The 24703-nt window shown below is 39.4% G+C and overlaps 2 protein-coding genes across 4 annotated transcripts; both read left to right on the top strand.

Annotated features, from left to right (window-relative positions):
• The first annotated feature begins 4265 nt into the window (after positions 1 to 4265).
• Positions 4266 to 8597, top strand: LOC116655233. 2 transcript variants are annotated; one of them, XR_004310375.2, is made up of 4 exons: positions 4266 to 4312; positions 7227 to 7360; positions 7912 to 8044; positions 8099 to 8597. XR_004310375.2 is itself a non-coding variant. In XM_032452783.2 (3 exons), the coding sequence occupies exons 1-3, from the start codon at positions 7455 to 7457 to the stop codon at positions 8369 to 8371; spliced, it is 444 nt and encodes a 147-aa protein (XP_032308674.1). In that variant the 5' UTR covers positions 7379 to 7454; the 3' UTR covers positions 8372 to 8596. The 2 variants fall into 2 exon arrangements, 1 of the variants encoding a protein (XP_032308674.1); XM_032452783.2 differs by lacking the exons at positions 4266 to 4312; positions 7227 to 7360 and adding an exon at positions 7379 to 7492 and having other exon boundaries at positions 8099 to 8596.
• Positions 8598 to 10230: 1633 nt separating this feature from the next.
• LOC116655234 lies at positions 10231 to 18551 on the top strand. 2 transcript variants are annotated; one of them, XM_044716511.1, is made up of 3 exons: positions 10231 to 10247; positions 17947 to 18052; positions 18107 to 18551. In XM_044716511.1, exons 2-3 carry the CDS (start codon positions 17987 to 17989, stop codon positions 18377 to 18379), a joined length of 339 nt encoding a protein of 112 aa, XP_044572446.1. In that variant the 5' UTR covers positions 10231 to 10247; positions 17947 to 17986; the 3' UTR covers positions 18380 to 18551. The 2 variants fall into 2 exon arrangements, with proteins under 2 accessions (XP_044572446.1, XP_032308675.1); XM_032452784.2 differs by lacking the exon at positions 10231 to 10247 and having other exon boundaries at positions 17863 to 18052; positions 18107 to 18550.
• Positions 18552 to 24703: the final 6152 nt, after the last annotated feature.

Genomic DNA, 24703 nt, shown 5'->3' with positions numbered 1-24703 from the left:
CGACTAACAACCACGATAAGAAAATGATTATATGATAAACTTTAATTATTACATTTATATATATATGTTAAATTTATATTGAATTAATTTATGCAGTGGCTGCTGCCTGACCCGACATACTCCCCCCAGTTAAGGCCTGTCCTTCAACTTCATCCTTAAGGGGCAATAGCCAAAGATTGGTCACTGTGCGCTTGGTAGTTCCAGAAGCGGTTCTAACCACTGCCACTTGAGGCACTCCATCCCGACCAGGGACTAGATCCAGAATTCTAGCCAACGGCCACTTCATGGGGGGTAGGTTCTCGTCATTGACTGGCACCACATCGTTAAACGCCAAGGCAGGGCCGGACGCACGCCATTTGGAGCGCTGCTGAAGAAGGCTTAAATACTCCTCCTTCTATCGGGCCCAGAAAGACTGCTGCAGGAAAGACACACGCTGCCAGCTGTCCAAACGGTTGAAATTCAGCTTTGTGACATCAGGCTCGATAGAACTGACTGACGGACCACCAGTTAAAAAATGGGATGGCGTTAGAACATCAAGGTCTGCAGGATCCTCTGAAATAGACAATAAAGGCCGTGAGTTTATGACAGCACAAATGTGACAAAGCAGAGTTCGCAGCTCGTCAAATCCAAGAACTGAGGATCCAAATGAGGTAAAAATGATGCTTTGCGGTTTTGACAGCCGCTTCTCAGAGTCCCACCAAAATGCGGAGATCGAGGAGGAATAAAATGCCACTCGATGGACTCAATCGCGCAAAACTCCAGAAGCGCTCGTTGGATGCTAATCGCTTATGAAGAGTTGGAGCAGCTCCTTTAGCTGTTTTTAGCTCCAACAAAATTGGTCGCATTTTCAGACCAAATGTGCTGAGGCTTTCGGCGAGTGCATATAAACCGTTTTAAAGCATTGTACAAAACGCAGATGTGGATAGATCCTTTACAAGCTCTAAGTGACCCGGCATTAGTGGCAAAGCAAATAAAAACACTCACGTAAATTTTACGGGAGCTTTATTGCGAACTTCTGGCTTATAGTAAAATGGGCCGCAAAAATCGCACCAGTCACTCCTCGAAAAAAACCTGGCAACCGCTGACTCTTTGCTTCGGGAGATCAGCCCATAAGTGCTCCTGCAACCGAGGCTTGGTGCGGAAGAATCGGATACACTTGTGCAATGCCTTCGTCACCGTTTTCCTCCCCCCGATCGGCCAGTATTGGGATCGAATAATAGCCAGCAGAGGACGAGGCCCCGTGTGTAGATTACGCTCATGGAAATCAACAATTATAGCCGAGTAACTGGATGGCTTCTAGGCAATATAATTGGATGACGGCTATCAAAATCCAATGTAGATTTCTTAACGACCGTCCACACGCAAACAGGCCAAACTTGTCTAAAAAAGGCAAGTATGCTAGCTGACGAAATTTCCATTCCATACTGAAGCGCTTTTATGTCATCCCCAAAATTTCACACGCTGCACCAGACGCAATACATAGGTGGGTTTCAGCCTTGATGTCGCTAGAGGTGACACCTTGTGACGGACTCGCTGCAGTGCTGGAAAAGAGTTGCGTACTTGGAACCAGCTGTCACGTCAACGTACGGGGATTTGATTAGCAGAAACCTTGCCCTTAGCTCAGAGTGGGGTTTTTCAGATAGCACACTGGTGGCCAGTGGTCTTTGAAGTCCAAGAAGGAAACGCAGGACCATGGGACCACAGGTTGTCAGTAACTAACTCCTTGGGAAGAGCACCACGCGAGAGGATGTCTGCCGGGTTCAAAGACGTAGGAACATAACGCCATTCCATCGTTCTGGTCAATTCCTGGATTGTTGAAACTCGATTGGCGACGAAAACATTAAAACGAGCGGGCTCCTCCCGAATCCAGGACAGCGCCACAGCAGAATCGCACCAGCAGAAATACCTCCCGTCGTAGACCTTCAACTGAGCTACTTCCGACATAAGCCGAGCCAGCAACTCTGCTCCAGATAACTCCAGTTTCGGTACCGTAACTGATTTTAGAGGAGCGACTTGGAACTTTGAACAGAGTAAATGACTTTCTGACCTTATACCCTTCGATGCGACATAAATGCAAGCACCATAACCCTCGATGCTGGCGTCACAAAATTCATGAATCTCCACTTCAGACTGTGATGATAGTGACCATCTAGGAAATTCAGCACGCTGCGCCATGGCGAAGCTGGAATAAATCATGTCCCAATCGGAGTAAAGAGCTTGAGGTAGACTTTCATCCCAGGACAACTTCTCACGGCATAGCTTCTGAAGAAAAATCTTCGCCTTCGTAATTTCGCCCTATTGGATCATAAAGCCGGGCGTTTGAGGAGAGGATGATGCGCCTAGTGGGCTTCGAGGGTGACTGAAGCCCTTCAAACGAAAATAGCAAGCGATCGGTAGAAGGATCTCAAGCTAGGCCAAGAGTCTTCGTAAAGTTGCTGCCATCATCAAACCTTAGGAACGACTCTCGATCTTCTTCCGGTACGTCAGAGAGCACTTAAGAAACATTGGAGCACCACTTTCTCAACCGAAATTGGCCCTTGGCGAGGATCCCCGATGTTTGTTGCATTATGTTGGTAGCCTCCTCTATGGAGTCACCTCCGGAAATTAGATCATCAACATAAAAATTGCGACGCAGAATTTTGGCACCCTTTGGAAACATAGACTGCTTATCCTCTGCCAACTGATGCATTGCTCGAATTGTTTAAAACGAGACCGGCTTTGTCCCATAAATGACCGTATCCAGTTTAAAAACCTGCAACTCATCCTGGGTGGAATTCCGCCAAAGAATGCACTGCAGATAGCTTTCCTCGGGGAAACACCAGTAGGCCAACTGAGAGCTGGATTTGACCAACACACAGCAGATCATAGAATAGACTCGCTCCGATAAGTAAATCGATCCGATGCGGCCGAAATAACTGGGGATCAGCCAACGTGAGGTTTGACGGAATATTCTAGCTGCAGACATCCAAGCTAAAGCTAGGCTGGAGGGCCGTGATGTTGGTAGCGATTACAGCGTTGACGAGGGCCGAATATTCAGAGCAATAGGATCGTAGGAGCACATCAACAGAGAATCCGTCTGTCGCGAAGCCAGTGTCGCCGATGCCAGACACTGCCACGTACGATTAGCGTCTGCGAAGCTGCAGCTGACTAGCCAGTCGGGACGTAATCACGTGCACCTGCGATCCAGAATCCAAAAGAGCCCGGCATGGAACAAAACTACATGGGACCACCCACCGCATAATATACAAGCAGAGGCAGGTGAATTAGTAATAATAAAGGACGCTCTACTGTTATTTGCGACTTTACGTCTTCCCACCTGAGTGCCCGGCGCTTAAGCGGCCAAGGCCACATCCATAGCCTCCAAAGTCCTGCAACGCTGTTCCAAAAACTCTGCTATCGACTCCCAAGTAGGGATGAGATCCGAGTTCGAGGCATTTTGACCTTCCTCCCACTTGGCCTGAGTAGCTGGATCCAACCTTTGAAGAAGTACCTGGACAATGATGCAGCCGGCGATCTGAACTGTCGTCCCCAAATTTTTTAAGGCTCTGAACATTGAACTTATTCGGACAGCCCTCGAAGCGCTGCCACTGAGTCACCTTCCAATAGATTGAGGCCCAGAATCTCGTTCACATGAGCCTGAAATATCAACCGACGGTTATTAAATCGATTCTCCAAAAGCTTCACTGCGATATAATAATTCTCCTCGAAGATTTCCAATGAACGGACTGCCTCTAAAGCGGAGTCCTGAAGACAAGATCGCAACCTCTGAAACTTTTCCACCTTGCTTATATAAGGATTGCAGCCTACGATCGTCGAAAAAAACGAATGAAACTTAGCCCACTCTGAATATCCTCCGCTGAAAGTAGGAAGAGGAAGAGGAGGCAAGGCTTGAAAACTCCGACTAAGCGCTGGTTCCACTTGGATACTGGATCCTCCGCTGGCAAGGGTGGAATGGGCAGCAATTCGAGCAGAGCGCAACGACGTCTCGTGCTCGATTTCGGCATGCATCGTAGCTACAAGCTTAGACACTGTCCATCGCAAGTCGCTGCTTATCTCACCAATGTCTAACTCCCCGTGGAGCTTGAAGAGTCCTGAAGAATCCTCGTACATGGCGACCAACTGGCCGTGACGCACATGGAGCATAGCATCCTCAACCTTTGACATTGGTTGCAGGGCGCCTTGGATCCTCTTCAAATCCTGGAGGATACCCTTTGCCTTGCATAATAAAATCGCACTCCGAGATGGAGTGGGTTCTCCTGTGACGGCGCCGCTGGAGTTCATCGCCACTATAATTGAAATACGCTCAATTTAGGTAAAAAACACGCACAAATTATGAGCGCAAAATGTGCAAACCCCTCTTCACCTGCAAAATAGCCCTAAGAATCGAATGGGGCATATCCCCCTATATTGTAAGTTAGATCTACACTGCCATAGTCAGACCCATACTAATGTATTTAGTGCAGGTATGGTGGCCAGACCTCGAAAAGAAGAACTTCCTTAAGAAGGTGGAAAAAATCCTACGAGCAGCAGCAATATGTATATGCGCTGTACTACGATCTACCCCAAACGAAGCCCTAAATGCCATACTCAGCATACCAAATCCAGGACTAGCTGGAATAGAACTAGCGAAAGAAGCGGCAATCAGGCTAAGGAAAACGCAGCAATGGAGCACCCTTAATAAGGGCCAATCTACCATTCTACTAAATGACCCACTCCTTTGTGGTAATACAGACCAGGGAGTACCCACAAACTCCTTTATATAGGTAAGGGATATCCATAACCTTTATGCTCCCCTGAACCAAAGTCCAGAACAAACATTGAAACCTATCTAGAACTGTTCTATGTTGAAAAAAACTTCTTGCAGTTTTAAAAGGTTCAGTAAAGCATAACAGATTTTGTAGATAGCCATGACTTTTTGAAAATATGAGATTAAAAACTCCTTTTTAATTGAAGAAAATCTTGTTTAACTTACTATAATAAATTCAATAAAATTATTTCGAGTTTTCTCGCAAATCCAAAAGTAAAACATGGTATAATCTATTGATTTTAATAAGAAAAAAAATCTTCCTTAGGAAAATTTTTGGGGAAAAGTCATAGAAGCACAAAAATAAATCCAGAAAATCGGAGATTTGAAATTTGATGAGTGTTCCAAAGATATGGTAACAGCTAGAAAAAAAATCTTCCTTAGGAAAATTTTTTGGGAAAAGTCATAGAAGCACAAAAATAAATCCAGAAAATCGGAGATTTGAAATTTGGATGAGTGTTCCAAAGATATGGTAACAGCTAGATGTAACTGCTGTTTCTTCTCTTAGGTGTACCACGGAAACTGGCCATTGTGATGGAACCTATGTTTGGTCTGGACTTTGGTTCAAGGGATGGGACAGGTGAAAATATGCGTGAAGTTTTTTGCTGTTGGCCTGTGTTATTGGAAGTTCCGCTTTCCATGTTTGGTCGATTTATTTTGGGTTGCTTCGCGTCTTTGTTGTGGAATAAGTTTTTTAGGGTTCAGGGGGTTCGAGCTCTTCGGTCTAATAAAAATTTCTAGCATGTCTCGCGTCTTTTTATAGCCAAATATTTTGTCCTCCATCGAAAGGAGGAGTACTAACAAAATTTTATTAAATTCTTTCTCTATATAAAGTGTAATTTATGTAATTTTTAAGGAATTAGTAAACATTGTCGCCTTCCAGAACTGTTTTACTGTCTTTATCAATTTTTTACGTCTTGCCCCAATCCTGTATTATAGATATTGTTAAATCTTATATTTATACTTATTCTATTGGGTGTAATTGCTGATCTTCCGAGTATTTTTGCATCAAAACACCAGCGAATCTATATTTGCTTGCTATTGTATGCACTGTTATATTATCAGATTTTGTCTCTGTAGGATCTATGCTTTTCCCATTGATACCATTTCCAAAGCGTTTTGAGGGCCTCTATGTATGCAGCTTTAGTCTTTGTAGAACATCGTCAATTAATGTCATTAGAACATTATTTTTTTTAATCTACTTGTTAAGTTTTTGGTAGTCTCATATTTTTGATCATTCTTTAGGTGGTATAGTTTGATTTTATCGCACCCAATGAATTTGTGTTCTTTTTATGTGCGGTGTGTCGGAAAAACACCCGCATCTAGTGTTCAAGAGTGGGACTTGACACCCGCTGCTTATCTCACCAATGTCTAACTCTTCAAGCTCCCCGTGGATGTCCTTAAGGGGGCATGCGCACTTGTAAATTTCAAAAAATCGAATTTTTTTTTTGCATTTTCTTAAAGTATATACATTTAGAAATGTGTCCACAAAATTTTGAAATGATCCGGTGAAAATTCAGTGAGCTACACATGTTGAAAGGGAGGGGCCTCCGGTAAGTGTAATGGTGAGTTGAAACTTTAAACACGTTTTTCTCAAAACTACGTTTTCAAAGTCGGTGACCACTCTTACTCGAAAACTAGTGACCCGATTGTCTTAAAATTTAGCATGCTCTTTTATTGCATAATAATCTAGTACTTAATCGAAGGATTTTTTTTATGCAAAACTTTTTTTTACAGCTGAAAAACTACCGATTTTTTTGACGAAAAACGATTTTTCAACTTTGAAAGGTCGCCATTTTGTCAAATATTTTTTTTTTATAATATCCTTCGATTAAGTAGTAGATTTACTTTTAATAAATGTAAATCCGTTTCATTTTTTGATTTCAGACTATCCAGTTTTTCACAGTGTTGGTCACCGCAACTCGCCTTTTTCGGATGGACCTCACTTCGACGGGGCATAACTTTGAAACCCCTAAATATTTTCTACTTTTTTTTCAAATTTAAGTTAAAATAATGTACTTTCACATAATAAAACGATATTTCAAAAAAATTCAATAGTTTACGAGAAAAAAATTCGGAAAAAATGCCTATTTTTTGGCCCTCCAAGTGCGCATGCCCCCTTAAAATCCTCGTACATGGCGATTAACTGGCCGTGACGCACATGGAGCATAGCATCCTCCACCTTTGACATTGGCTGCAGGGCGCCTTGGACCCTCTTCAAATCCTGGAGGATACCCTTTGCCTTGCATAATAAAATCGCACTCCGAGATGGAGTGGGTTCTTCTGTGACGGCGCCGCTGGAGTTCATCGCCACTATAATTGAAATACGCTCAATTTAGGTAAAAAACACGCACAAATTAATTTTGGCGCCAAAATTATAGTTCTTGTTTATTTTATTATATTTAATTATATTTGAGCGCAGCGAACACGATTTATCCCACGTACACAGAGTCGTGGAATGCATATATATATGAAAGCTTGTGTGAGTCGAATGCACTTGCAAGTGGAACGTATGTATGTATGTATGTATGTCTGTTGGCGGACCGGATAACAATTGTATGTATTATATTTATTTATATTATTAAATGATTTATGTATAAATACAAAATAATTGTTTAACTGATGCACTGTATGCCGTCTATGTTCAAAAATGCACATATGTACTCAACGGGTACTCAACTCAAACGGGTATGTTCGCATTGTTTTATGATCGTGGAATTGTTAATTTTATTAATTAGATCGGGGTCACCAATATTTGGTCATTGAGCCTTTTCAATGACTTTTTCCCTTTTTCCAAAATAACAAAAAAGGGAATTATTTGTTTCACAACGTTTTAAAATGTTTATTTATTTGCATATGAAATGGAAAGTTCCGATTTAGAATGCGTATGCACTGAGCTAGAGAGTACGGGCGAAAGCTCGTTAACTTAATGACAACAATAAAATAAAGCCGAGCGGCCGAGAAGAGTCGACTTGCGACTAACAACAGCGATGAGAAAATGATTATATGATAAACTATAATTATTACATCTATATATATATGTTAAATTTATATTGATTCAATTTATGCCGTGGCTGCTGCCTGACCCGATAATGTCTATTATTCAGTTTCAGGCGTAGCAATAATGTTCATAGGCAAATACCCACAGACGCTCTGCGATCTTATGAGCGCAAAATGTGCAAACCCCTCTTCACCTGCAAAATAGCCCTAAGAATCGAATGGGGCATATCCCCCTATATTGTAAGTTAGATCTACACTGCCATAGTCAGACCCATACTAATGTATTTAGTGCAGGTATGGTGGCCAGACCTCGAAAAGAAGAACTTCCTTAAGAAGGTGGAAAAAATCCTGCGAGCAGCAGCAATATGTATATGCGCTGTACTACGATCTACCCCAAACGAAGCCCTAAATGCCATACTCAGCATACCAAATCCAGGACTAGCTGGAATAGAACTAGCGAAAGAAGCGGCAATCAGGCTAAGGAAAACGCAGCAATGGAGCACCCTTAATAAGGGCCAATCTACCATTCTACTAAATGACCCACTCCTTTATGGTAATACAGACTAATGCACTCTCAGGGAGTATCCACAAACTCCTTTATATAGGTAAGGGATATCCATAACCTTTATGCTCCCCTGAACCAAAGTCCAGAACAAACATTGAAACCTATATAGAACTGTTTCTATGTTTAAAAAAATTTCTTGCAGTTTTAAAAGGTTCAGTAAAGCATAACAGATTTTGTAAATAGCCATGACTTTTTGAAAATATGAGATTAAAAACTCCTTTTTAATTGAAGAAAATCTTGTTTAACTTACTATAATAAATTTAATAAAATTATTTCGAGTTTTCTCGCAAATCCAAAAGTAAAACATGGTATAATCTATTGATTTTAATAAGAAAAAAATCTTCCTTAGGAAAATTTTTGGGGAAAAGTCATAGAAGCACAAAAATAAATCCAGAAAATCGGAGATTTTAAATTTGGATGAGTGTTCCAAAGATATGGTAACAGCTAGATGTAACTGCTGTTTCTTCTCTTAGGAGTACCACGGAAACTGTCCATTGTGATGGAACCTATGTTTGGTCTGGACTTTGGTTCAAGGGAGCATAAAGGTTATGGGACAGGTGAAAATATGCGTGAAGTTTTTTTGCTGTTGGCCTGTGTTATTGGAAGTTCCGCTTTCCATGTTTGGTCGATTTATTTTGGGTTGCTTCGCGCCTTTGTTGTGAAATAAGTTTTTTAGGGTTCAGGGGGTTCGGGCTCTTCGGTCTAATAAAAATTTCTAGCATGTCTAGCGTCTTTTTATAGCCAAATATTTTGTCCTCCATCGAAAGGAGGAGGACTAACAAAATTTTACTAACAATTCTAACTAACAATTTCTCTATATAAAGTGTAATTTATGTAATTTTTAAGGAATTAGTAAACATTGTCGCCTTCCAGAACTGTTTTACTGTCTTTATAAATTTTTTAAGTCTTGCCCCAATCCTGTATTATAGATATTGTTAAGTCTTATATTTATTCTTATATTTATACTTATTCTATTGTGTGCAATTGCTGATCTTGCTGCTACTGTATGCACTGTTATATTATCAGATTTTTGCTATGTAGGATCTATGCTTTTCCCATTGATGCCATTTCCAAAGCGTTTTGAGGGCCTCTATGTATGCAGCTTTAGTCTTTGTAGGAAGGGGCATATCCACATTCAAGAACATCGTCAATCAATGTCATTAGAACATTATTTTTTTTATCTACTAGTTAAGTTTTTGATAGTCTCATATTTTGAACCCATCATATTTTTGATCATTCTTTAGGTGGTATAGTTTGATTTTATCGCACCCAATTCTAGTGGAAAAACACCCGCATCTAGTGTTCAAGAGTGGGACTTGATGTTCAGATCAAGAATGTTTACACATTGATTTCGGCATGCATCGTAACTACAGGCTCAGACACTGTCCATCGCAAGTCGCTGCTTATCTCACCAATGTCTAACTCTTCAAGCTCCCCGTGGATGTCCTTAAAATCCTCGTACATGGCGACCAACTGGCCGTGACGCACAAGGAGCATAGCATCCTCCACCTTTGACATTGGCTGCAGGGCGCCTTGGATCCTCTTCAAATCCTGGAGGATACCCTTTGCCTTGCATAATAAAATCGCACTTTGAGATGGAGTGGGTTCTCCTGTGACGGCGCCGCTGGAGTTCATCGCCACTATAATTGAAATACGCTCAATTTAGGTAAAAAACACGCACAAATTAATTTTGGCGCCAAAATTATAGTTATTGTTTATTTTATTATATTTAATTATATTTGAGCGCAGCGAACACGATTTATCCCACGTACACTGAGTCGTGTATATATATATGAAAGCTTGTATGAGTCGAATGCACTTGCAAGTGGAACGTATGTATGTATGTATGTATGTCTGTTGGCGGACCGGATAACAATTGTATGTATTGTATTTATTTATATTATTAAATGATTTATGTAAGTTAAGGTGTCCAATGGTTGGTCACCTGATAATGAGTACTCCGTTCGATGGTTCGATGTGTAGTTACAATTTATTATTCGCTTCTTAGTTTAACAATTTGGTTGATAGTAGATCGAGAATAGGATGTTAAGGGTACAATTTGTAGATTAGGTTCAGGATGTTCAGGTTCAGCTTCGATGCTCAGAGGTCCGGAGAAGACCAACTACGCAGAGTTGAGGCCCTCCGGTCGTCGGTTCGGAATTGGCTGATCTCCCACTCCAATTCTATACGCGGCGTCAGCGTCTGTGGTGTCGGCGTGTGTGGGGTCGGCGGATGTGGAGTCAGCTATCCGGTGTCAAGAGTCAGCGTAACACTTATAGGTTTGTGTCAGCTCTCCCGCAACATTTTAGTCAGCGTACATAGTTGCACACTTGTGACTTAGTTGCACTCTTGCGACATAGCCGGATGTACTTGAACCCACAGCACTTGAATATTGGGAATTGTGCTTATGTTGTGGATTCGGGTTTAAGAGTCTGGGTCGAGTTCAGGGCGTAGTGGTAGGGGCGAATAATGCTGAGCAAAGGGAGGGGCTCGAATGTGCCGGGTGATAACTCCTCCCCCTCTAAAAGTCTGCGTCCCGCAGATCAATTAACAGAATGGTGGGCTATTGTCGAATAGTCGAGCGTTGATCCAAATTTTTGCTGGTCAACGCTTTCGGTGATCATCTTCTCCGAGTTGAGTACCGCATTCCAGTCCTCTGCATCCAGTGATCCTGCTATCCATTTCCAGGCTGAACCCAAGCCAGTTTACCACTCGAGCTCTGCGTGATGATGGCCTCATCACTCTGTTCATCCCTTCCGCTGCCTGCTCCAGGTAATGCCTCGTTATAGTTTTGATGCGTTGATCCGGCAGGGTTGCCGCATCCCGGCTAGTTTCGTCCACTAGCTGCATCATCCTCGATATGTCGATGACGTGAACCAGTTTGAACATTCCGTTGATGCGCCATACTCCTCCTTGTTGCAGGGGTACGACGGGTGCGTCGTATTAGTATATGCGCGCGGCTGATGTGAGACCGACGATTGTGAGGCTTGTAGGGCATTGATCGAGAAGGAAAGGAAAGCTTGTGTATGTACTATCCGCGCTTATAATATTTGTGTATTCATGCTAAAATTATTTGTGTATTTGTGTATATAATATTTGTGTATTCATGCTTAAATTAGTTATGTACTACATTTAATGTTTTTTGTGTGTATGTTAAAATAGAGAAATGTTTTGTGTGTGTGTTTTGTGTTAAAAATAGAAAAATATTCTATGTGCATGTTAAAAAATAGATAGGTTCATAAAGCGCTCTTCAATTCCTCAAGTCTGATTTAAGCAAAATTTTTCCTGATCTAGTTTTAATTGTGACTCCGCGATTCTCTTGTACCTCCTCCGGTCTGAAACGTTGTTTTTCTTTAGTTTTAATTTGCTTATTAGCGACGAAAACCTTATCCCCCGACTCATATTGTCTAGGTTCAGTCCTATTGTTATGATGCCTTATATTGACCATAGTCTGGTTTCGCTCTTTTAAGTAGGGGTATGTTATAGTTCTATCTCCAATGTTCGGAGGTAGTTTAGTACCGTTGGGCAAAGGAGACCCCTTTCGTTGTCCGACACTATCATTCTAGGTAACGTAGGGCCTATAGCAGTGCTTCGCGGAGGTGAATTGATTTTTTACCAATCTCTGCGTTATTCGAATTTTATACAACTTAAAATTCTGAAAGCATGGATTGGAAGAATGGGGTCTTGAGTACTAGTACGTATTCCGACCTACTAAACAATGCGTAATTCTAACATTGTCAGCAGCAGATTCGACGTAAAAGGGAGTGGGTAATGGCGGAGTGTTTTTGGCTAACAAAGTTCTCATTCGCGCCGGTGTCGATAAGAAACTTTAACTTGTTGCCATTCCGCGCGACGTATTCTATGTATGGCACGCTGGATAGGCGTCCGTCATAAAATTCGCCTCATCGTTAGTGTTCTCGTTGTCGGCCCTATGGTTTGGGGCATCATACTCAAGGCTCGTGTCGTGGGCGCTCACCGCTTCGTCTACGTAAGTAGTTTGACAAGCGGAATTTTGCGTGTCGTCCTCAGGCATTGCCACCACGCTAGACGGAACCGCCGTCATGTGGTACAATCTTTGTGCCTTCTTGAAGGGATTCGGGCCGGATGAAGTATTTTGGGACCCATACACGGAGTCGTTTCCACGGCGTATGCCAAAGCCGGACTGATATGACTGACCAGACCGATTTGATTCCATCTTAATGGCTGGTCGTGGTCCCTGGAATCTATTAAAGCCCCGTGAATTACCGGATGAACCATCATTAAAGGTTGCGCCCACCGGTGCCCTCACTGGTGATTGGAACGAAGGCGGAAACCGTGGGGCTATTGGAGGCGTATAGCGTGATGCGTTTGTTGGGTAGCGGGGTTGGAAAAATGGGGTGAACTTATTTGTGTGTTCCATTCGTGCATTACCCCTGACCGATACATTTTGCAGCTCTAGGCAAAAGGAATATGCCTCCGGCAAATTTTTCGGACCCCGGATGATCAGAAATTTAGAGGCATCGCCGTTGAGTCCTCTTACAAAAACATCCAGTGCTTTGTCCCTATACATCTCGATCAGGGCACTGGCCACGTTAGGCGCGTGCTCTGACTGTTTTAATTTGTTTAGGATCAAGGAAAAGTGATTATTGACATCATTGTAGAATTGATCTAGGGTTCTACCTGCCTGTGTCAATTGGCTTAATTGATACTCAAGGGTTCGGACGTCTCGCTTGTCGGCGTAGTGAAGCGAAAGGACCCGCTTAATTTCCGACCAATCATCGTCTTCTACATTGTAAGAAGAGAGCGCCAAATCGGCGTCACCTCTTATTTTCTGTCTAATATGAAGAATGATGGTCCTGTACAAGGGCTTGCCTATAATGATTTCATAATCATTGACAATGGCTTGCGCCCTGTTAATCCAGGACACGAATTTCCCGGGCTCCCCTTCAAAAGTCTGGAGTTCCTTAACGCAATCTGGCAAAGTAGAAGTTTCCCTCAGTTCATATTCGGTGCGCGGACGGACCAGGGGAACGGGTTGGATCACCGCGGGATTACGTCTTTCATGGTCTTGCTCGAGTGTAGCTACCCTCGTTCCGACTTTCCTAATATCTTCCTTAACTGCTACAACCTGATCTAAGAGGGTCTTAAGGCTCTCGTCGAATTTCTGCAGGGTGACCTTGATTTCTTCCATTTCAAGAGGAAGGGGAAAATGTTTTATTTAGGAAAAAATACTATAGACCTATGCCAAGGGGTCCCAAGAGAATGACGTGTAAGTATATTGCATTCTTTTAGTTTTCCTTTTTTGTTGCATACCTTAATTTTATTTTTTGTTGCATACTTTCAGTTTTTTCTTTTTGTTTCGTTATAGTTTTTCTTTTTGTTTCGTGCTTTTAGGTTTTCTTTTTGTTTCGTGTGTTGTAAATTCTGGTTTCGAGTCTGTCTTGTGTTTTGTATTTTTTTGGCACTGGGCGCGGTGGTCCGTATTGTTCCGTTTTAGCCCGCAGGCCTACTCAGGTACGGTTGCTCACACAACCCACTGGGCAGCTTTTTTTGGGTGCATTCCACACCTCTTAGCGTTTCCAGCAGGTTGCCACACACCATTTTATCTTTATTTGTTAGTTTATTTTTCTTGCCACACGCGAATGTGCTCACGGTGGTTCTCTTATTTTTTTATACACGGCAATATTTTAGCACTCGCGGATATGCCAGTGGCAAACCGCCGCAGTGGGTAATTCCGTTTCTTTTATTTTGTAACACAACACAACCCTTTTTTATATTTTTTTTTATTATAATTCTTGCCACTCGCGAATGTCTTCGCGGTGGTTCTCTTATTTCTTTATATGAAGCAATATTTTAGCACCCGCGAATATGCTATGGTAGCAAACCGCCGCGGTGGGTAATTACTTCATTATTTTATTACAACACATATTTTTCTTCTTTTTCTTTTTAATTTTGTTTCATATTTCGTAATTCTTTGATTTCATTTTCATTTTTAAATTTCATTCTTATTTCCGTTCTTAAATTACCCGCTCTTTTCCCATACCTTAATGTTTTACTTTTACCTTCTTTTACTTCTTTATACCTTAAGGAAAAAATCCTCTACCTCTCTAAAAATTCCCCTATCTAAACAAAATTTTATTCTTTTATGTTTGCTTTTGCTTTTTATTCTCGTCTTCCCCTATCTAAATTTTCATTTTTCCTTTATTATTTTTTTCCTCTTTTTTTTTTTTAAAAAAACTACGTTTTTCCCAACGCTTGTTTTTACACTTTTCCCAACCATTTTCCTCACTTTTGCTCTACTCTGAAAAACTTTACGTTATTTTTTATTCTTGATTTTATTCTTTTATTTTTTGAAAGAAAAAACAAAAAACCCCTCGTTACTTCACTTCTTATACTTTTCCTTCTTTTTTTTCCTTTAATTTTCGGAAAGATCTCTACACTTTAAAACTTTTTCCTATTCACTTTCCCTTTTTTTTTTATTTTATTTTGGGAAAAAATTCTACACTTTTAAACTTTTTACTATTCATTCTCCCTTTTTTTATTTGGTTTTGGGAAAGATTTCTACACCTTTAAATTTTTCACTGTTCATTTTTCCCCCTTTTTTTTTATTTTATTTTGGGAAAGATTTCTACACTTTAAAATTTTTCACTATTCCCCTTTTTTTTATTTTATTTTGGGAAAGATTTCTACACTTTAAAATTTTTCACTATTCCCCTTTTTTATTTCATTCTGGGAAAGATTACTACACTTTTAAATTTTTTACCATTCATTTTTCCCTTTTTTTTTTTTTAATTTTATTTTGGAAAAAATTTCTACACTTTTAAATTTTTCACTATTCATTTTTCCCCTTTTTTTTTTGGAAAAATTCCTACACTTTTAAATTTTTCACTATTCATTTTTCCCTTTTTTTGCTTGGTTTTGGGAAAGATTTCTTCCCATTTATTCTTCATTTCATTTTATTTTGGGGAAAGAATTTGTTTGGGGACAAAACGAAGAATATTTTTCTTTTTTTTTTCGAGAAGGATTTCTATGTTTGTACATTTCGATTGATTTTTCCTTGGGAAAACACTTTTCAGCACTCGCAATACACTCACTCTACTTACCCGCTCGGGCGCCAGTTAAGGTGTCCAATGGTTGGTCACCTGATAATGAGTACTCCGTTCATGGTTCGATGTGTAGTTACAATTTATTATTCGCTTCTTAGTTTAACAATTTGGTTGATAGTAGATCGAGAATAGGATGTTAAGGGTACAATTTGTAGATTAGGTTCAGGATGTTCAGGTTCAGCTTCGATGCTCAGAGGTCCGGAGAAGACCAACTACGCAGAGTTGAGGCCCTCCGGTCGTCGGTTCGGAATTGGCTGATCTCCCACTCCAATTCTATACGCGGCGTCAGCGTCTGTGGTGTCGGCGTGTGTGGGGTCGGCGGATGTGGAGTCAGCTATCCGGTGTCAAGAGTCAGCGTAACACTTATAGGTTTGTGTCAGCTCTCCCGCAACATTTTAGTCAGCGTACATAGTTGCGCACTTGTGACTTAGTTGCACTCTTGCGACATAGCCGGATGTACTTGAACCCACAGCACTTGAATATTGGGAATTGTGCTTATGTTGTGGATTCGGGTTTAAGAGTCTGGGTCGAGTTCAGGGCGTAGTGGTAGGGGCGAATAATGCTGAGCAAAGGGAGGGGCTCGAATGTGCCGGGTGATAACTTGTATAAATACAACATAATTGTTTCACTGATGCACTGTATGCCGTCTATGTTCAAAAATCCACATTATTAAATGATTTATGTATAAATACAAAATAATTGTTTAACTGATGCACTGTATGCCGTCTATGTTCAAAAATGCACATATGTACATATGTTAATACACCGCGCAAAAACTGAAACGGGTATGTTCGCACTCTTTAATGATCGTGGAATTGTTAATTTTATTAATTAGATCGGGGTCACCAATATTTGGTCATTGAGCCTTTTCAATGACTTTTTCCCTTTTTTCCAAAATAACAAAAAAGGGAATTATTTTTTTCACAACGTTTTAAAATGTTTATTTATTTGCATATGAAATGGAAAGTTCCGATTTAGAATGCGTATGCACTGAGCTAGAGAGTACAAGTGGGCCCGCCTTTTAGCATACGGGCGAAAGCTCGTTAACTTAATGACAACAATAAAATAAAGCCGAGCGGCCGAGAAGAGTCGACTTGCGACTAACAACAGCGATGAGAAAATGATTATATGATAAACTATAATTATTACATCTATATATATACTAGCAGTACCCTGCCACGTTTCGCTGTGGCATATTGTTGTTGCACGCATAAAAAATAAGTCAAACAAAAAAGAATAATTTCTGCTTTGATGACAACTTTATAGTCATCATTTGGCATGCGCTCTAAAGCACTCTTAAACAACCTGACCAACGCATGATGTTCATGAAGCAGACACTGCAAGTCTTGAAGAATTGCTCGCTTCATTCCTGCATTGATCCCTAGGCGTCGATCAAGTTGTTCTTCCATGTTGCCCATGAAATATATTTGTAAAAATTTATTCTGTGTATCTTCGAAAGGTAGTAATGATCCAATTCGATGGTGAATCTGTCCTTGAATCTACAAAATAAAAACCAGATTCTTTAACTGCATTCTATGTAAGTACAAAAATAAATACCTTAAATGTCGGATTAAAACCTCCTTCTTCGATAATGTCTGCCCCAAATGACGTCATTTGGAAACAACTATTGTATTTTCGAGTATTTGCAAGAAAGTGGCGTGATTCTTGTGTTTCGCCGCAAAGCAATGAATACAATGGCTCTTGTGGCGGAGTCAACACTGGCAATTTCACTTTACCATTAACGCAGCATAATCCAGGCGTTTCTCCGGAAAACTTTAATGCACCACAATACTCGCAAACAACGTCCATTTGCCCAATTCAAACGCTAGGATGCAAGCTGTAATCATTGCTGCAATCGTATCGAAACGCAGCTCGATTCAAATCAGCTAAATATCTGCGTCGCAAATTGAAATCTATTTGAGAAGCACGAAGTCGAGCCATACTATTGCGGCGCTGTTCACGTGCAGTTTCTCGTTCTTCTTCAGTCCTTTCATATGCAATATTTTGTATTCTTCTTGCATTACGGCTTTGTCGGGAAAGATTCGACCGTCTTGGTCGCGGCATTATTAATTAAACTTCACTTCACTTCAATCCACTTGTTAATTATTTATTTAATAGAAATAGTTTTAATATTGATTTCAGCGCAACACAATCTTTTTGGTTCGTTGTTAAATTTGAGAGCCTGACTATGAATTTGACTTCGTTTGTAACTGACATTTTGACATTTGACATTTTCTTCTTAGCTGTCTGCCTAAATAAAAAAGTATGGGCCAGGGAGGAACGCTGTCGAACGGGACAAAAAGTATCCTATGTCCTTCTCCTGGCTCTAAGCTACCTCCCTACCAATTTTCACTCAAATCTGTTCTTCCGTTCTTGATTTATAAGTGGTGTAACATAAAACACGATGTTCTTTTATATATATAGATGTTAAATTTATATTGATTCAATTTATGCCTTGGCTGCTGCCTGACCCGATAATGTCTATTATTCAGTTTCAGGCGTAGCAATAATGTTCATAGGCAAATACCCCAAATGTGCAAACCCCTCTTCACCTGCAAAATAGCCCTAAGAATCGAATGGGGCATATCCCCCTATATTGTAAGTTAGATCTACACTGCCATAGTCAGACCCATACTAATGTATTTTGTGCAGGTATGGTGGCCAGACCTCGAAAAGAAGAACTTCCTTAAGAAGGTGGAAAAAATCCTGCGAGCAGCAGCAATATGTATATGCGCTGTACTACGATCTACCCCAAACGAAGCCCTAAATGCCATACTCAGCATACCAAATCCAGGACTAGCTGGAATAGAACTAGCGAAAGAAGCGGCAATCAGGCTAAGGAAAACGCAGCAATGGAGCACCCTTAATAAGGGCCAATCTACCATTCTACTAAATGACCCACTCCTTTATGGTAATACAGACTAATGCACTCTCAGGGAGTATCCACAAACTCCTTTATATAGGTAAGGGATATCCATAACCTTTATGCTCCCCTGAACCAAAGTCCAGAACAAACATTGAAACCTATATAGAACTGTTTCTATGTTTAAAAAAATTTCTTGCAGTTTTAAAAGGTTCAGTAAAGCAAAACAGATTTTGTAAATAGCCATGACTTTTTGAAAATATGAGATTAAAAACTCCTTTTTAATTGAAGAAAATCTTGTTTAACTTACTATAATAAATTTAATAAAATTATTTCGAGTTTTCTCGCAAATCCAAAAGTAAAACATGGTATAATCTATTGATTTTAATAAGAAAAAAAATCTTCCTTAGGAAAATTTTTGGGGAAAAATCATAAAAGCACAAAAATAAATCCAGAAAATCGGAGATTTTAAATTTGGATGAGTGTTCCAAAGATATGGTAACAGCTAGATGTAACTGCTGTTTCTTCTCTTAGGAGTACCACGGAAACTGTCCATTGTGATGGAACCTATGTTTGGTCTGGACTTTGGTTCAAGGGAGCATAAAGGTTATGGGACAGGTGAAAATATGCGTGAAGTTTTTTTGCTGTTGGCCTGTGTTATTGGAAGTTCCGCTTTCCATGTTTGGTCGATTTATTTTGGGTTGCTTCGCGCCTTTATTGTGAAATAAGTTTTTTAGGGTTCAGGGGGTTCGGACTCTTCGGTCTAATAAAAATTTCTAGCATGTCTCGCGTCTTTTTATAGCCAAATATTTTGTCCTCCATCGAAAGGAGGAGTACTAACAAAATTTTACTAACAATTCTTTCTCTATATAAAGTGTAATTTATGTAATTTTTAAGGAATTAGTAAACATTGTCGCCTTCCAGAACTGTTTTACTGTCTTTATAAATTTTTTAAGTCTTGCCCCAATCCTGTATTATAGATATTGTTAAGTCTTATATTTATTCTTATATTTATACTTATTCTATTGTGTGCAATTGCTGATCTTGCTGCTACTGTATGCACTGTTATATTATCAGATTTTTGCTATGTAGGATCTATGCTTTTCCCATTGATGCCATTTCCAAAGCGTTTTGAGGGCCTCTATGTATGCAGCTTTAGTCTTTGTAGGAAGGGGCATATCCACATTCAAGAACATCGTCAATCAATGTCATTAGAACATTATTTTTTTATCTACTTGTTTAAGATTTTGGTAGTCTCATATTTGAACCCATCATATTTTTGATCATTCTTTAGGTGGTATAGTTTGTGTTCTTTTTATGTGCGGTGTGTCGGAAAAACACCCGCATCTAGTGTTCAAGAGTGGGACTTGATGTTCAGATCAAGAATGTTTACACATTGATTTCGGCATGCATCGTAACTACAGGCTCAGACACTGTCCATCGCAAGTCGCTGCTTATCTCACCAATGTCTAACTCTTCAAGCTCCCCGTGGATGTCCTTAAAATCCTCGTACATGGCGACCAACTGGCCGTGACGCACATGGAGCATACCATCCTCCACCTTTGACATTGGCTGCAGGGCGCCTTGGATCCTCTTCAAATCCTGGAGGATACCCTTTGCCTTGCATAATAAAATCGCACTTTGAGATGGAGTGGGTTCTCCTGTGACGGCGCCGCTGGAGTTCATCGCCACTATAATTGAAATACGCTCAATTAAGGTAAAAAACACGCACAAATTAATTTTGGCGCCAAAATTATAGTTATTGTTTATTTTATTATATTTAATTATATTTGAGCGCAGCGAACACGATTTATCCCACGTACACTGAGTCGTGTATACATATATATATGAAAGCTTGTGTGAGTCGAATGCACTTGCAAGTGCAACGTATGTATGTATGTATGTATGTCTGTTGGCGGACCGGATAACAATTGTATGTATTGTATTTATTTATATTATTAAATGATTTATGTATAAATACAAAATAATTGTTTCACTGATGCACTGTATGCCGTCTATGTTCAAAAATCCACATTATTAAATGATTTATGTATAAATACAAAATAATTGTTTAACTGATGCACTGTATGCCGTCTATGTTCAAAAATGCACATACGTACATATGTTAATACACCGCGCAAAAACTGAAACGGGTATGTTCGCACTCTTTAATGATCGTGGAATTTTAATTTTATTAATTAGATCGGGGTCACCAATATTTGGTCATTGATCCTTTTCAATGACTTTTTCCCTTTTTTCCAAAATAACAAAAAAGGGAATTATTTTTTTCACAACGTTTTAAAATGTTTATTTATTTGCATATGAAATGGATTCCGATTTAGAATGCGTATGCACTGAGCTAGAGAGTACAAGTGGGCCCGCCTTTTAGCATACGGGCGAAAAGCTCGTTAACTTAATGACAACAATAAAATAAAGCCGAGCGGCCCGAGAAGAGTCGACTTGCGACTAACAACAGCGATGAGAAAATGATTATATGATAAACTATAATTATAACATCTATATATATATATTAAATTTATATTGATTCAATTTATGCGTGGCTGCTGCCTGACCCGATAATGTCTATTATTCAGTTTCAGGCGTAGCAATAATGTTCATAGGCAAATACCCACAGACGCCTCTGCGATCTTATGAGCGCAAAATGTGCAAACCCCTCTTCACCTGCAAAATAGCCCTAAGAATCGAATGGGGCATATCCCCCTATATTGTAAGTTAGATCTACACTGCCATAGTCAGACCCATACTAATGTATTTAGTGCAGGTATGGTGGCCAGACCTCGAAAAGAAGAACTTCCTTAAGAAGGTGGAAAAATCCTGCGAGCAGCAGCAATATGTATATGCGCTGTTACTACGATCTACCCCAAACGAAGCCCTAAATGCCATACTCAGCATACCAATCCAGGTCTAGCTGGAATAGAACTAGCGAAAGAAGCGGCAATCAGGCTAAGGAAAACGCAGCAATGGAGCACCCTTAATAAGGGCCAATCTACCATTCTACTAAATGGACCCACTCCTTTATGGTAATACAGACTAATGCACTCTCAGGGAGTTCCACAAACTCCTTTATATAGGTAAGGGATATCCATAACCTTTATGCTCCCCTGAACCAAAAGTCCAGAACAAACATTGAAACCTATATAGAACTGTTTCTATTTTAAAAAAATTTCTTGCAGTTTTTAAAAGTTCAGTAAAGCATAACAGATTTTGTAAATAGCCATGACTTTTTGAAAAATATGAGATTAAAAACTCCTTTTTAATTGAAGAAAATCTTGCTTAACTTACTATAATAAATTTAATAAATTATTTCGAGTTTTCTCGCAAATCCAAAAGTAAAACATGGTATAATCTATTGATTTTAATAAGAAAAAAAATCTTCCTTAGGAAAATTTTTGGGGGAAAATCAAAAAGCACAAAAATAAATCCAGACAATCGGAGATTTAAATTTGGATGATGTTCCAAAGATATGGTAACAGCTAGATGTAACTGCTGTTTCTTCTCTAGGAGTACACGGAAACTGTCCATTGTGATGGAACCTATGTTTGGTCTGGACTTTGGTTCAAGGGAGCTAAGGTTATGGGACAGGTGAAAATATGCGTGAAGTTTTTTTTTGCTGTTGGCCTGTGTGTATTGGAAGTTCCGCTTCTCCAGTTGGTCGATTTATTTTGGGTTGCTTCGCGCCTTTGTTGTGAAATAGTTTTTTAGGGTTCAGGGGTTTCGGACTCTTCGGTCTAATAAAAATTTCTAGCATGTCTCGCGTCTTTTTATAGCCAAATATTTGTCCTCCATCGAAGGAGGAGTACTAACAAATTTTACTAACAATTCTTTCTCTATATAAAGTGTAATTTATGTAATTTTTAAGGAATTAGTAAACATTGTCGCCTTCCAGAACTGTTTTACGTGTCTTTCATCAATTTTTTAAGTCTTGCCCCAATCCTGTATTATAGATATTGTTAAGTCTTATATTTATTCTTATATTTATTAGGGCTACTCAACCTAATTACCGTAATAAAAAATAATAAAGAAAAAGAAGCTATATTGTCTACATTTCACGATGATCCAATACAAGGTGGTCATACAGGCATTACTAAAACCTTGGCCAAGGTCCAGAGACACTATTACTGGAAAAATATGTCCAAAGACATAAAAGAGAACATAAAGAAGATGTCCAAAATGCCAAAAGTTTAAAACAACTAAACACACTAAGACCCCACTAACTATAACTGAAACTGAAACTCCAGAAAGAGCTTTCGATAGAGTAATTGTGGATACGGTTGGTCCACTACCAAAATCAAACAATGGAAACGAGTATGCAGTAACACTCATATGCGATTTAACCAAATACCTGGTAGCGATACCAATACCAAATAAAAGTGCAAATATGGTAGCAAAAGCTATATTTGAAGATTTTATTCTAAAGTACGGTCCAATGAAGACGTTCATTACGGACATATGAACGGAATATAAAAATTCAATTATTGAAGGTCTATGTAAAAAATTTAAATATTGAAAACATAACTTCGACGGCACATCATCACCAAACTGTAGTACCGCGGAGCGAAGCCACAGAACACTCAATGAGTACATTCGTTCATACATCTCAGTTGACTAAATGGATTGGGATGTATGGCTACTATACTTCGTCTATTGTTTTAATACGACCCCCTTTATGGCACATGACTATTGTCCATACGAGCTAGTTTTTGGTACAACTTCTAATTTACCAAAGCATTTTAATTGCATAGAAAACATAAAACCTCTTTATAATATAGAAGATTATGCTAAGGAATCAAAATTAGAACAGGCATTTAAGAGAGCCAGACTAATGCTACAAAAAAAAAAAAGGCAAGAAAAATAACCAAATAAATAAAAAAAAGAGAAAAATAAGCATACCGAAAATAAAACCACAAAAAAAAAACTTACTGTTAACATAAATTATTAAATTTTGTACAATCTATGTTAAGAAAATAACTTCATTAAATTACGTTATTTTTCAAAACGAGGGAGATGTAATATGCACATATATGCACAATTAATATCTTATATATATATATCGACCACCCACTGTACCAAGAGTACTTAAAGGGTACACACTGTAACACTTTGTCGCAGTGTTTATGTTATCCAAGGCCTCGGTCATAAACCTAAGTGCACCGAAATATGAATCGGCCGCTGTGCCTTTGCTGTACGCCGAAAAGTGAATATGTCCGCATATACGTAACACGAGTGGACCTTATGCATTATATTCGACCTTATAAGCGAAAATATATACATAACATAACTATATACTTAAGAATACATAACCGTCTCTCCGCTGCCGTTTTGGGCAGCGCAGCTACGAGACAACTACTTCGGCTGTTCCTTATGAAATCATTGGGACCTTCGATGAAACATAATACATGGCGACCGTGACAGGACTCAGGACATCGACATCTCCAACAGGATCTCCAACAGATAAGACGTCGAGGGATCCAAAACTAAAGCATTCAAAAAAAAACATGGGTCGATGGAGAACGCAGCATTCTTCGGATACATGAAGATCAACATTTTAAATGCATATCGCAGCCAACGCTGGCCAAAGAAACTGAGACTAAAGTAAAAAGTAAAGTAAATTAAAACTGAGTGAGTAGAGTGATGTGATGGAAAAGCACAACAAAAATTAAAAAAAAAAAAAAAAGGAATAGCGCATCAGAGAGAGAGACTACTCTTTATGAAAACTTCAGCACCCGCATGGTCAGCAGCTTAATAGCTACAAAATAAGCTTGAATGCTTATAAAAAAAAAAAACCCCGAAAAAATCCCAATCCCATCTACTCACTCAAGTATTATAAAAACACTTGAAAAACAAACTATTAATCCACCATCACAAAAGAAGCTCCCACAACGAAAGTAGAAATGCCTCAACAACTGCAGAGGACTCCTGGAAACCCCATTTGTGAACACACCTGTGCCAGCACCGGTGCCCCAACAACCTAATGGAAGAAGATAAGCCTGTGCAGCCAGCACCGGCCCCGTTTAGCGCTTCAAGCTAAACCCGGAACAGTGAACCGACAGCGCTACCTAGAGCGCAAAATTTTTTTTCCCCCAAGCACTGCGTTGCATATTTTTTTGTATTGCCCTACGGTGCATATTTTTTTATTGTATAAAAACATTTTTGTATAATTGAGCGACATTAAAGTTGCCCGAATAGTAAAGTAGCCTGAAAGCAATACAAAAAATAGGCGGGTTTTTATGTAAAAAAAATAGGAAAAAAAACAGTATATATATATATAGCCAAATAAGTCAAGTTTTTAAATGAGCCAAACTGAATGGCAAGTAAATAATAAATTAAATTATACGATTTATTAAAAAAATGATATACCAATTTAT

The sequence above is a fragment of the Drosophila ananassae genome, chromosome 3R, assembly GCF_017639315.1.
Source record: "Drosophila ananassae strain 14024-0371.13 chromosome 3R, ASM1763931v2, whole genome shotgun sequence".
Lineage (NCBI taxonomy): Eukaryota > Metazoa > Arthropoda > Insecta > Diptera > Drosophilidae > Drosophila > Drosophila ananassae.
The sequence above is the reverse complement of the archived record's forward strand: the minus strand, read 5'-3'. Positions and strand labels throughout refer to the sequence as shown.

Bases quoted from the DNA above. Each gene is read 5' to 3' on its own strand.
- LOC116655233 (XM_032452783.2), top strand. From the start codon at position 7,455: ATGCACATATGTACTCAACGGGTACTCAACTCAAACGG. The intron at 7,493-7,911 runs GTATGTTCGCAT...TCTATTATTCAG, and splicing joins CGGGTACTCAACTCAAACGG to TTTCAGGCGTAGCAATAATG. The intron at 8,045-8,098 runs GTAAGTTAGATC...TATTTAGTGCAG, and splicing joins GGGGCATATCCCCCTATATT to GTATGGTGGCCAGACCTCGA.
- LOC116655234 (XM_044716511.1), top strand. From the start codon at position 17,987: ATGTGCAAACCCCTCTTCACCTGCAAAATAGCCCTAAGAATCGAATGG. The intron at 18,053-18,106 runs GTAAGTTAGATC...TATTTTGTGCAG, and splicing joins GGGGCATATCCCCCTATATT to GTATGGTGGCCAGACCTCGA.